General features: G+C 39.1%; 1 protein-coding gene across 4 annotated transcripts in view; it reads right to left on the bottom strand.

Moving 5' to 3' along the window:
- The window catches only part of MAP2K5 (mitogen-activated protein kinase kinase 5), a 140,109-nt gene that overhangs the window by 86,772 nt on the left and 39,891 nt on the right, over window positions 1-13,446 (bottom strand). For all 4 annotated transcript variants that reach the window (XM_080396972.1, XM_080396973.1, XM_080396970.1 and 1 more), the window contains exons 9-11: window positions 6,999-7,038; window positions 869-937; window positions 694-775 (exon numbers count right to left, since the gene is read on the bottom strand). In XM_080396972.1, the coding sequence (XP_080253098.1) occupies window positions 694-775; window positions 869-937; window positions 6,999-7,038 (191 nt within the window). The remainder of the gene's footprint in view (window positions 1-693; window positions 776-868; window positions 938-6,998; window positions 7,039-13,446) is intronic.

The raw sequence follows: 13,446 nt of genomic DNA, 5'->3' as shown, positions 1-13,446 counted from the left end.
ACTGATACGCAGAGGGCAGCAATGATTATAAATTGCTGTAATCAGCATATTTTTTGTGCCTTTTCTCCAAGAATGCTACACAGCACCAGACTTCAAAGCAAAGTGCTAATACATCTCCATAACGACAGTAGCATCAGATTGTGGGGAAAGGGGTACTGTTGGTCTGAAGATTCACATGGAGAGAAACAAGAGTACACTCAAAAAGAAACTCAGCGCAGCACTGCTAAACAGCTGTGTTAGAAAATAATTCCTTGTCTTGCAATTAAGAGACGATTTCCACTGAAAACACATAGGACATTGGGTTAATAGATTTCTTTAAAAGAAAATCTGTTTTGGCTATCAAAACAGTAAAAGTGAGGAACAGCTGTTTTGTCAGCGAGGACAGATTGTATGGAAGACTCAAATATCAAACCACAAATTAAGCTAGCATTTATTTCTGTTCTATTTACATTTTCAATAAAAGCAAGCAAAGCTACACTTGAGGAAAATACCACATACCATGGAGAATATAACACAATCCCAATACTAACCTGTTGGTTTGTTGTTTTTTTTTCAACTACATGCAAAGTTATTAATACTTCACATTTTCAAGTTGTGTTGCTGCATTTTGCTCCATTCTTCAAAAGCCCATCTTTATATGATTTTCCTATTTACATACTTAGCAATCGAAAGCACACTAGATACACAACTCACCATCCATGAACTCTGTACACAATGAAATTCTGTTTTCTACAAAAAAAGCACCATAAAATCCTATGATATATGATGAGTCACACTGGAAAAAAGAAAGAAGAGAGAGAAGCCTGTTTTAAAATTTGCTGTAAGAAGATTATAAGCAAGAATAACCAAAATGAGAAAATCTATATACCTTATAAAGAATTTCTAATTCTGACATTATCTGCTTCTGGAGTTCCAGCGTTATATCTAATGGTATGACCTAAAATACAAAAATCGGAGATATGATCAGAGTTGACATAAAAAGTGAACGATTCAAAATAAAACCCCCAAAGATCCGTGTATTAGTTATCCTTATGTGAGAAAAGGCAAGAGAGGAATAGGGGGTTGAATGCAGCCATGAGCAACGGAAGGAAATGGAAATGAAAGGACAGACTTAGTTACTTTTAAAACTGTAAGTTACAAGTAAACCAAGTTACTATAGCCAGTTTTATCTAAGAAAACCACAAGGTTTGTGTTTTAACCATTTCACCAAGAGATGAGTTACAACTTGAACACCAGCCCCACACGTAATGTAAAGAGCCGGTGTGGTAGATCTGCAGGCTGGTGGAGTTAAGAGCTGCTGCTTATTCACCCAAAGTGCAACCGCCTCGCAGCTCCTGCTCGGCACAGCCACCTCCTTGCCTGCCCAGCACCGACTCTTCTTGCTGCAAAGATGTCTTGTGAAAAAGCCTGGAAGGCTGTGACCCCACCACGTCTTGCTGAACGTGCCAATGTTAACTATGAGGACTAAGTAAGTACTGCAGAACTGAAAGTCTCTCCAAATGTCTCACTGGTGTCCTAAAGAAGTGTCTCTTACCACCCACTCCTATAATTTCAGTTTCATTAATATTTACCTCCTTTTTTCAAATATAAATTCCTAACATTGTATGACACAGAACACTTAAATATGCAGAAAAAAATGCAGATGACAGCAGATGGTACGGATGCTTAGGTAAGCATCACCAAAGCATTCCTCAAAACAACCACAAACAACCTGACTTTGAGCGTTCAATAGCTCAAACCAGCCGCTCCCTGCCATGCTTACATGCTTGTCCGCTGCTTCCTTCATCCCTGCCCTCATTTTTCATCATTTTGAGCCAGGCTGCTAACCAGAACTACAGTACCAAGTGGTGCAGCAAAGGCGAGGCTGTCTAGAGTTATACATTTTCAAGATTTTCAAGACAGAGCCTCTTAATAAGGATGCTGGTTCTGACAGAACCAGCACTGAAAGTCAACTTTAACAAACAATTCTATGCCATGATTATTTGAAGATTTGCACACTCAATTATTAAGTACTACTATATAAATCAAAATGGACTCCATATGCATTTAGCCAGGTTCAGTCTACTGCCACACAATATTTCACAGCTTAATACTTTAAGCTAAAGGGAAACCAAATCTAGGAAATTTGCAGAATTAGCAGAATAGATATTATAGGCTGCATACACTGCTGACAAAACAGAATACAGAGAGACCATTTCCAAACACACGCGTTTTACAGTATTAAAATCTGTCTAAAACAAAAAACGATAACCTGTTTCTATCAAGAATTTGCTTTAGGGTTATTTATAAAAGCTGTCACTAAACAAAATTGTAAGTGTAATACAGGGCTGCCAAGAAACGTTTAACACACTTGTCTAGATCAATAATCATTTGCCAACAATATTCACTTACATTTTTCCAGCATGAAAAACTTAAAATAATTTGCTGGAATACCACCAGTTTTACCTGCTGAATATTAACAGAATTTAATCTTGTCAACAGTACAAAATTAGAATTTTATCTCACTAAATTCTACTCACAGTGAGAAATTTCCCTGCCTCGTTCACTCTGAAGGCTTCCACCGACCTGAACAATGACTAGTTAGCATGATCAGCGTCAAATACATCACTGACATCCAATCAACCAGGACCTGGCAAGAAGAAAGGTCTCTGGCTGATTTGCATTAACTATAATTACATACAGACCCTGCATTCTAATACTGAGGATAACCTGCAAAAGCAGAGCTACCCTATTTACAAGTGTTAAGGATACTATAGGGTAGGGCACGTACAGAAATGTACTGCAACAGTATGGCAAGCATATGTCACCATGGAATAAATCAGGAGATCAATGCCTCGCTTCCTCTGCGTAACTGTTGTACGGAAGTATTTTCTTCCACCTAAACATGCGTGGCTTGTGTGGCTTACAACACAGGAGAGACATCCATCTGATGTCAAGGTTGGAGGAACCTTCCGTTATTTACAGCACTGGGATGTGGGACAGAGAGAGGAACACAGTGTCTCCGTAGTGCTGCCTTATTCTACATTTGCAATCTCCACGGTCATACTCCCTTTTGTATAAAATTTCCAAGCCTATTTAGAAAATAGAATTTTTACAGGTGAAACAACTTTTAAAGAATATGTGAGCTCACAGTGTTAAGCATGGGTTGGAACACTATTAAAGCAAAAAAACCCAAAAACCACCCAACCAACAAACTTCCTCGAGCCCATTGCTACCAACGAAGAAGCTGTGAGTAAGGATTTGGCTGCAACTTTCATAACTGTAACAGGGGTAACCAAATGCAATGCAACATCAGACAACAAACTTTTCCAAAACAGCACCTTTGGGAAGGACTCTGCAGCAAAAAAGTCACTGTTTTTTAGCCAGGCTTATTGAGAGCAGAAAAGTGAAACCCAATTCATCCAGCATAAAATACCACACACCTTTCAACACGTGCAGGAGCTGAGTTTCTTAACAAGTTAGCATCAGAAGCTACAACAAAAGCCTGAAGATCACTGGAGCTCAGCAGGTTGCCACTGACCAGCGGTCCTTGGCCACCCGTGCCTGTCAGGGGGGAACCGAGCCTCAGGGATGCGGATGAGCAGGACCAGTCTAGGGATGGGGCCGCGGGTAAGCTGGGCTGGTTGGGGAAGGTGTCGGGCAGCCAAGCTCTGAGCTCCAGTGTCTGCCTTGACTTCAAACCTAGGTGAAATGGTGCCTCACAGGTAGAGCTGGAAAAGGATGCTAGACAATGGGAGCTTTTTTTCCTAATTTTAAATGACATGGCAGTCCTCTGGGATTCAGCAAGGGGGTCCAAGTACTCCTGCACACCTTCCTTATCAAGTTACTGCCAAAAACATAGCAATCTTGAAATTGCTTAGCATACTTATAAGGTACATGAACTCCACATACCTAATATTTCAAGTGAAAAGGGTTAATTTTTAAAAGAGGAATACCTGAGCATATTTCCTCTGCTCTCCACTACACCTTCAGGACAAATAAGGATGAGTTGTCAAGTTAAATACAAGCAGTCAAGTGACTGAATTATAATTTACTCTGTGCTCAATTTAAATTAGTGTGAGGCTATTAAAATATACAGTATAAATACGGCAATTCATCACAAGCTGTCATGGATGACTTCATCTATTTGCTGGAGTGGCATACGTTCCACTAAAGGGAACGAGAGCAAAATCACAGGTCAAATTAAGCTGCTATTCTGTTTTAATTCACTTATTTAATCTGTGGCGACATAATTGTCTTTTACAGTATGTACAACTCAAAGGAAATTTGGGAGTATTATAGTCAGTATACAAATGATTAATCAAATGGTCCATTTAAATGCTAGCTTAAGAGCAGAAGAAACTAAAAGCAGCTGAAGAATGGCAATCAGCTAGTGTATGCTCAAATTTCTCATTCAGATTTTCCCCTCTAATTAGAAAAAAAGTAATCTTTGAAAAATCTATTAAATTAACTGCACGTTATCTAGCTGTAAAAGTCACAATATATAAGTAATGACATAGCTTTGGTCTATAACAGGTATTAGCATTGGTTTCTTTTCCTGTTCAATATATTTGCAAGATTATCTATCAGCTGGACGCATTTTAATCAACAGGTTTTCAGTTATCTTGTCCTATCAAACCTGTATATTACCATCAGAAAAAGCCCCAAAAATGCAGAACTCCACTTTCACAGATCTATCCAGTGATGTTCCTATTAGCGTGGTAATCGTCTGTCAAAACACTTGATCCATGTGATGATCGTGTCAAGACGCTGGTGTTACCGTCCCCTCTTTATTGCTGGGTATGCTGAGCCATGGATGTGTTAAGTAATTTTCTTAATAGAGCAAGCCGGCACGATCACTATCATAGCAGGTCCCCTGACCTCCAGTTTGTGAGCATGTTATTTTAAACTATAACAACACACACATGTGGATGTAGTATCTCTTCTGAAATCACACTATAAAAAACATAATTGAGAGTGACAGGACCACCATGAGCAGTATCTACAAGAGAACCCAGTTTCCCAAATCTTCAGGATGCTAATTATCCACCAGGACTAACCAAACCCGTGGACTCCAAGGGAAACAAGGAGGTGAAATTGCTGGGGGAAAAGGCTTTTTGCCACAGGGAGGTGATTTCAATTAACCTTGCAAAGGGTGAACTCATTTCCCCTCCTGCCTGTGCGAATTTTCTCGTGCTCCACCTCCTCTCTAGGCAGCTTCTGAGGGTACCCGCAGCCCCGCAGCAGCACAGGGCAGGCCGGAGGGCAGCAACGCCAGCGCCGAGCAGAGCTGCCACAGAGGATGCTCTCTGTAGAGCTTGAAAAAGATTACGTGAGGAAGCAATGTAGTTGGTACCAGGGAAAAGCAGCATCCTTCCACAACCCCAGCGTTCAGGGGAAAAGCTTTTTTAGTTCCATACTGAAAGTCGTATTAAACATTATTTTTGATAATTGTATCTTCTGTACTCTTGTGCCTATTAGAGAACTCTGTCTTACTCTAACTGCTCATGACAGTTTTAGGAATGACTGTTACCACTTGAAAGGACTTTTTCAAATGACACTTTCAAAAACTTTCTCAAGTGATATTTGTAGTCCATATAATTAGAAGTTATTTGGATATTATTTCAATTTCCATATTTTCCACATGTAGAGAATACTTTCAAATCCAGTAGTAAGCATCTGCTTTTCTTCAATTCATAGGAAAACCAAAAGCATTTCTTCTAGTGGTGGGAAGGGATTTATGTGACCCTCAGGAAAAGCCGAACCATGAGCAGAACCTCATTTTAGTAAATTATACATGGCTGGAACCACAGAACAACCTGAGCCCAAATCTGAAAGTTAACCATACATGTAAGTAGTGCCCAGTAAACACAAATGCTTCATTTGATGCCTTAGCATAAACTTATGTCTTTAGATTTCATTTAACACCAATTCTACTTGCAGCAACCAGGTCCCATCACTCCTTCTCTTGCCCTCTTATTCCACCCCCACATTCTTCCAGTTTAACTCAATTATGCCAGAATTTAATGATTAAAGACAGGAAAAAAGAGAAAGGAGACAAAAAGCCCATTTTACAGATTTACAAGTAACTATTCCATAAATTATATCTTTAAAATATACCCCCTTTTTTTAGATCCCAAGCTATTAACTGGAATTGTACAAACACAACAATTCATTTGTTTTCTGACAGTCTCTACTGATTGTTTAACAAAATCACCAAATTAAAAAAAATTGTTCATACATGAAAAAAGTACATATCTCAGTATTTTTGTGTTGATATTAACTGCAGATTAATAATTTAATTTACAAATGTAATTTCATTTAACAAATTACACACCAGAGCTGGAATATCGTTGTCAGTTGCACTGTTTACCACTGTTTTAACTGAACTTCAGAGCAGACTGGTATTTTATCTGTCCACATAATACTACAGCTTCACTGCAAAGAATGCTAACAGGAAAATCGGGGCGGGGGGATGACACACTAAAATAAATGAATCTGTTAAACCACAAAATCTCCTAGGAAAACAGAATATTATCCCAAAGAAAACAGGCAAATTCTCTTTATTTAAAAATGAGGTTGCAGAGACCTCTGAAGAATATGCCCTCGGGGATGGTTTGGCATTAGCAGAGAAAGGCACTGGCTGACATCCCGTGACCTTTCCATCCCCGCTCCTGCAGCGCCGGGGTTCAGGACAGCGAAGCAGCATCTATGCCAGTCGCTGAAGAGGCACAAACCACAGCTGCACTTGGACATAGCCACACAACCCCATGGGAAGACACAGCGGTACCTACACGCGGTGCCAAGCCATTCCCAGCGGACAAAACCTGGATTCTTGGAACTCTGTGCTCATTTGGAATTACTAAATTTATGGGCTGGAGTCTTCCTGCATAAACAATGCGGACTTCAATGCAATAAAACAAATTGAGATCTAACAATCAGAGGGAGGGGAAGGAAACCAAGGTCAAGAAAGAATGGAGAGAAAGAAAGAGAGAAAGAAAATTACTGTAATATCTTACCTTTACTGCTAGTATTTTTCCACTAGGGACATGGTATGCCCTGCATGAGGGAAAAAATTAAATAACTTGAGATCACATAAAATTACCTCTATACATATGTGCAACATGTACACACTAATTTCACAGAAAAATGACTTGCAGCTAATACGTTTTACATTAAACCAATTTTATACATAATTTCTAAAGAAAGACTGATGAAAACAATTGATCAAAAGAATATACTTACAATGAAACCATTTAGCAGGGTTTTATGCCTGCATGTTTTACATAAAATCTACACATGGAAGACTTTCGTGCAGCATAATAGAAATCTTGTAAATATGAATTTATTCACTTTCACATTTTCTTTCATGAAAAAAAATTAGGATATATCCATTATTCAAGAATCTTCATGGTAAACAAGGTTTATCACACAGTTTGCCAGTCCTACAGGTATTTTCAGTGGCAAGACAGTGGGATACACAGCTGTATCAATTAAAGTGAAGTAAAACAGGTAATGATTCTTTTTCACAACCTAAGGACGCACAGAAAGTACCAGAGGAATGAATGTTCTGCATTTGTATTTAAGATTAGCATGTATACACGCACATAAGATTAGAAAGCAGTATTGTTAATGCTCACATGTACCCAAAATAATTTTCCACAGTACTTCAAGAGCAGTTTGTCTTAATTTCTGAAGACAAACATTTATAATTGGCTATTTAACAATGACTTGTGTATTCCTAACCAAGAACGCGTATGAAAATAAAAAGGTAGGTGAAAAAACTGTCGACTAAAAATCCAATGTAATTTTGCATAAACCCAAAACCATTATAGGTTTTCCTCTTCACTAGTTTTATTGTCTCATACTGATTTATGACACTATGCACAGTAATGTCATGTATGTTGCACTAACTTTAAAGAATTAATAGCATTTTACCACTATATACCTCTAACAATTATTACTGAAGAAGAAAAAAGCTGTAATAGGGTTTTTTGCATGCAAAATCATACATAGTACAGGGTGAGAGTGTTGTTTAATCTTATTTATAACCCTAAACGCTTGTATAATTTCTGTTAATAGCTCGGAAGTTTCTAAAAACTTCACCTTAATTTAATAACTCATGGATAAACATTTAAGTAACTAAGTGGCATTAACTTTCAGGAACAAACACAGCTTAAAAAGGCATACCAAAAATCAGTGTTATTTAATATCAGTACAATGCGCAAAAAGCGAATTCATCAGACGAAGCTTGAACAGGCTGGTAGCTGTATGCATAAGCAATGAATCCAACGGAGTAAATGAACTCTGCTGTAACTATGGATGAATCAACAGTAGCAAAACATTATGGATTTAAGATCAGCAGAAATGATAAGAAAATGAACAGGTTGAGATAGCATGCTTAACGTCTGTTAGCTTAATATGTACTGTGCCGGACAGTTTGGCAACTTAATTAGCTTGTCAAGAAAGCTGATCTTTTTTCCATAAGAGAGATCTCCTGTTTCCAAGTGAATTAAAAGGGAAGACTTGATTATTTAATTATGATGCACGCCAATTCATCCGTGGAAGTTTGGGTTAAATTTCCAGCAGAGGGCAGATACCTGGTTTGGTTTACAGAGCACTGACAGTACCAATTTAACATTTAATTATTGCTGAGAATTGGATCACAAAGGAGATACCATGCCCATGGGTACAGCGTGTCCAGTGGCTTTGCAAATGGCATGCTACCTGGGAGGAAAGGAATTTGTTTACTCCAGACTGATCCGGCATCTCGATTGTCCTGACCTTCCTCAACACAATAACTGTAAAGTGATTAATGAAGTTTGAATAGGAGCTTTGGTTACACCAAAAGACAACCGTACACCTCTGTAGTGTTTTAATTAACAGCTAACACTTCAAATTAGTCTGTAGTTGCTACAGTAATTACCCGTTCCAATGAGCGTGTAGGGAAAACGTTTTTGTTAGATATTATGTAGAACTGTAAGTTGGAATTGATCATTTTGGTTACAGTCAGCACAGCTAAAGCCCGAAGATTTAGTACCTTTATGTAGCTTCAGAAGGATGCGCTAAAAAAAATACCCCACAGAATAATTTGCACAGCGTGGAGAAAAACATACTTTTTGTGCATACTGCACCTGTCAGTAAGTCTACAGATGTCTACGAGGAGATTAAACTAATATTCATACTCTGTAAGTAATATGAAGGCCTCATCTCAAAAGAGTAAACTCTCACAGATTTCACTGTCACCGCCGAAAGCAAATAAACAAACTCATCACTGTAGAACCAGATCACTAGACGAAGCCAAGTAGCAAAATGCAAAAGGTTCCCCAGCAACGCTGTACATTTCAGTGAACACAGGCTCAAAAATCTTCCAGGATGGTAGGCAAATGATGCTGCCTAATAAACAGTTACAACAGCAACTCCTCTTGCTAGGAACGCATTTGAGCAGTGCCTAACAGTAAAGACAAGTGGATGTTAAAGACGAGTGAAAACAGTTGCTAAATAGCTACTGAACAACTTAAAGACAAATGTAAAGAGCAGAAATTAAATGCACTGAAATGCAAAATATTCAAGGAAAACACTGTTTTGACCTTTGCAAAATTTCATTCCCTGCAGAACCAAGCTCTGGAAAAACAAGCTCATTCCTCTACCCTTTTTTGTTGGGGTTTGGTTTTGGTTTGCTTTTGACCCACTGCAAAAGCTGTAACAGATGACTGAGAGCAGGTGGCTATAAATCATTTATCATTAAGGAGAAATCGAAGAGACAGTACTACATCAGAGCACGCCAACTTCTGCAATCAGAAGCTGAAAAATAACTTTGAACACTTGATGCCAGTGTCAAGTATTAAAAAATAGAATAGTTATTATTTAGATTTAGTTGCAATTTGCCAACTGCAGGAAGCAGGTTGCTGGGTGCGCTTCCCCTTCCCTGTCTCTCTCTTCATTACATTAGGAATTTGTAAGACAAATGCCACAGCACGGAGTGCTCTTTTTACTCTCTAGAAAGGAAGCTCCTAACAGATGTTGGGACGAATAAAGAATATATTCTTACGCAGGCCCTGATCCAGATCATCCCACCCGGGGTAGTTGGAGAGCTGCATCTACCGTAAACTTGATGTCTTATTTTTTCAAGTGCAAACTGATGGTAATGGCATGAGATTAATCATCACCGTAACAACAAATTTGTCCAATACTAAAAATACTTTTAAAATACACATTTTTAACAATGACACAGTATTTATTAAAATAGTAGAAAAAAATAAACGCAACAGCAAACAGGCAATTCATTTGGTGCCCAATTTCTGCACATAAAGAAACCAAAAGTCCAATAAGCTGCACCTATTTTATTTTCTTGAAAAAGAGACAGTTGTTTCCTATGGTATCCACAGCATTTTTTTAGGCAGAGGATAAGGATCAAAGTATTTTTTTTAAAGGGAGAAAAAAAAAAAAAAAAAGGAAAGCTCAGGAATCCATTTTGGGATACCAATCCTACAAGACGATGAATTCTTTTCGAATTCACCGAAGTCTGACTGCAAATAGGTGATGTGCATCTGTAAAAAGACCAGACAGTGCAAAAAGTTGTAGGTGTCTCTAACCGATCTGCAGTGACATCTTCAAAGTGAACAGTAAAGGCTAGTGACTGAAAATTGCATCTTAAGTCTCAGGATATATATGGGAAACTAGAAATTAAGTCATACTCATTTGGCCCAGAAAATGAAAATTCTCCATGGAAGCAAACTGTTCTTTCTTGTGTTCAGAAGTATTTTTTTGTTTCTATGACCAACGCAGATAAGAGACAAAACTTGCACTCACTTTAGTAATGCCTTTAACGCTGCTAGATGAGGAGAAAGGTGATGAACAGTACGGTAGAAAGAAGTAAATGCAGGTGCATCCCTTATGCATATTAGCAGTACTTGGTGCAGGGACCAAGCTAAAAGATTGTTGCTTAATTAAAACAATGTTTTAATAACTTACACTAGTAGCTCTCCCAACAAATATTTTAAGGGTTTCACAAAAGGAGGAAGAAATCTTCAGGGAGGATGGAGGAAAGAAAGCAGCAACCTTCAGACCTCCTCAGGAAAAAACCCCAATATTCCAGCAACAGAGGCTGTGTGGTAGAAAGCACTGCACAAGCTCCAAGAAAGAGGAAAAATGGAGCAAGAAAGCTGGAAGGTAGGGAGAAGGTGAGCTTTGGGGGGCCTGCCCTCCCCCCTGCTCTGGCATCTGTGAGATGGGGGAAGCGGCCGACATCTCCTTTTGGGAAGTTCTCCTAGTGATGCACAGAGGTTGGCTTCAAGCTACCACATGTTGGGTAAGGAAAGGACAGGCAGACTTCAAACACCGCGGATTTCTAAACATTCCCACTGGGGAAAAGAAATGTAAATCTCTTCCTTCACATTCCCACTGGAGTTCGTTATTCTGAGCCCCCTACATCTATTACATTGAACAGTTTCTAAGCAAGGCTGGCACAGTTGTGTCAAATATTTTATTAACCTTGACTATTAACCATATCCCTAGACAGTTAAAGCCCTGAAGGGACCCATGCGAGCCAAGTCCTTTAGCATAACTTTGTTCCCTCTAACTCTGAGGATCGAGAGTGCCCCTCGGGGAGAGCCGCAAAGGCAGCCTGCCCAGCTCCGCGGCAAAAGCTGGGTTATTTTGGGGAATAAGAAAGACGGTGTGAGCGAGCGCGCACTCTGCTTGAACAAAGCCCTCCAGCTAAGCCGGAAAAACTTCTGATGGACTGTGGAGCATGGCATGTGCATCCCTTGTGTTCCAGAAAATAAAAATCGATATCATGGAAAACTAGAATAGGGCTTTGGGGGAACTGCCAACTCCTCGGCATCTCTCCCCCCGTATATAAGATGTGTTTCTACAGGAAAGCAAATTAAAAAATGAAAGCGTCAGAAGCAGCTGGTTTCTGTTTTAAAAAGAAAAAGAAGAAAAAAGTAACTGAATTTCACATTGTCTGCTTTGTTCTTCTGGAGGTCTACTGCGAAGATAACCACAGGTGATAAGATGCTTTGGCTCAAATCTCTTTATGGAATAAACTACAGCCTGTCCTAATAACTAAAGCTAAAAAATTCACATGCCGAATATGGTGAGTTTCTACTTGCTTAGTTCAAAAGGAAAACAAATAAAACCAATGAAACAAACATGTACAAGCTTCTTAATAAGCAGCTTAGAAGTCAAACAAAAATTTTCTCCCCCCTTCAACTTGCTAAGACTAACAATTTTATATTCTTCCTGTGAGAAATTTTACCTAAAAGCACAGTGGGGAGCTGCACTACTTGCTGTGATTGTGGTATAATTTCTTCCATGGCAAGCAAAGAACGAACCTTCAGCTTTCCACATGCAGGCACTCAAGAGAAACAGCAATTCTGAATTTGTTTTCTAAATTTTAATTGTAAAGCATTTGCCCACATACGAGTGACTTGAGGACGGTCACATCAGAAGGATGGACTGAGTATGCAAAGGGGCCTGAGCTTTCTCAAACAGCTTTTCTTAACATATACAAAACCTTTTTACTACAAACTGAGTTTACTCTTTTCTCCAAACGTAAAATAAACACAATACTAAGAAGCAAGAATTCATTAGAATTATATCATGCTGCTAATGCTGATGCAAAAAAGCACTGAGGAAGCCTGCAGCAGCCTACCACGCAGTAGATCCTGCTTCTCATTTTCACCCTGGCCACCAGGATATATTTTTCTATTTTTCCCCCAATAGCCACAGAAAAAAAATTCTAATCAGTAAGATATTCCTTGGCAAGACCAAATGATTCAAGGGAAAGCCATGACCTGTCTGCTGTGCCAATGAGTCAGTCCGTTCCCTTATTTCTAGAAATATAACTCACATCAGCAAATATGACAAAATTATATACTGGCAGTACCGTTACGTTAGCGATGTGACCGCAGGATGCAGGGATGTAATGCTCCCCTCTCACTGAGGTACCAGGGAAACTTATGGCTAATGCCACAAACTCGGATCTGCTGTAGCTCTACTGGCTCACAAGAAGTGTTGGTGTCATTCTGCTGAACGATGCTTTCAGTGGACAAAAGGGTGGTTGAAAGGGACCTCTGCACACCGTCTAATCCAACGTCCCTCTTGAAGTGGGACTGTAGCAGTGGATGAATACAGACTTAGCTCTGTCCATCTCTCCCCAAGGACAGAGATCCCCTCCCTCTCTCATGCCCTGTTACAGTGCCGCACCATCTCACTTGCGAAGAAGTTTCTCCTAACTATCTGCACTTCCCAAGGTGGCAACCTGAGGCCACAAAGTAAAAATAAGAAGTAGATACTTCAGGTCCTTTCTCCCAGATATGTTTCCTTCTGCTTCACACCCTGGTATGCACTCATCATACATGCCTTTTTTTTACATAATTTTTTTACAATATTTTTTTTTACGTAATTTTTTAAATTTACACATTGATGTAAAACCCATCAAAACACCATTTGACTCAGAGT

Source organism: Falco punctatus (assembly GCF_963210335.1).
Source record: "Falco punctatus genome assembly, chromosome: 7".
NCBI lineage: Eukaryota > Metazoa > Chordata > Aves > Falconiformes > Falconidae > Falco > Falco punctatus.
This window is presented reverse-complemented; position numbering and strand designations above follow the sequence as displayed.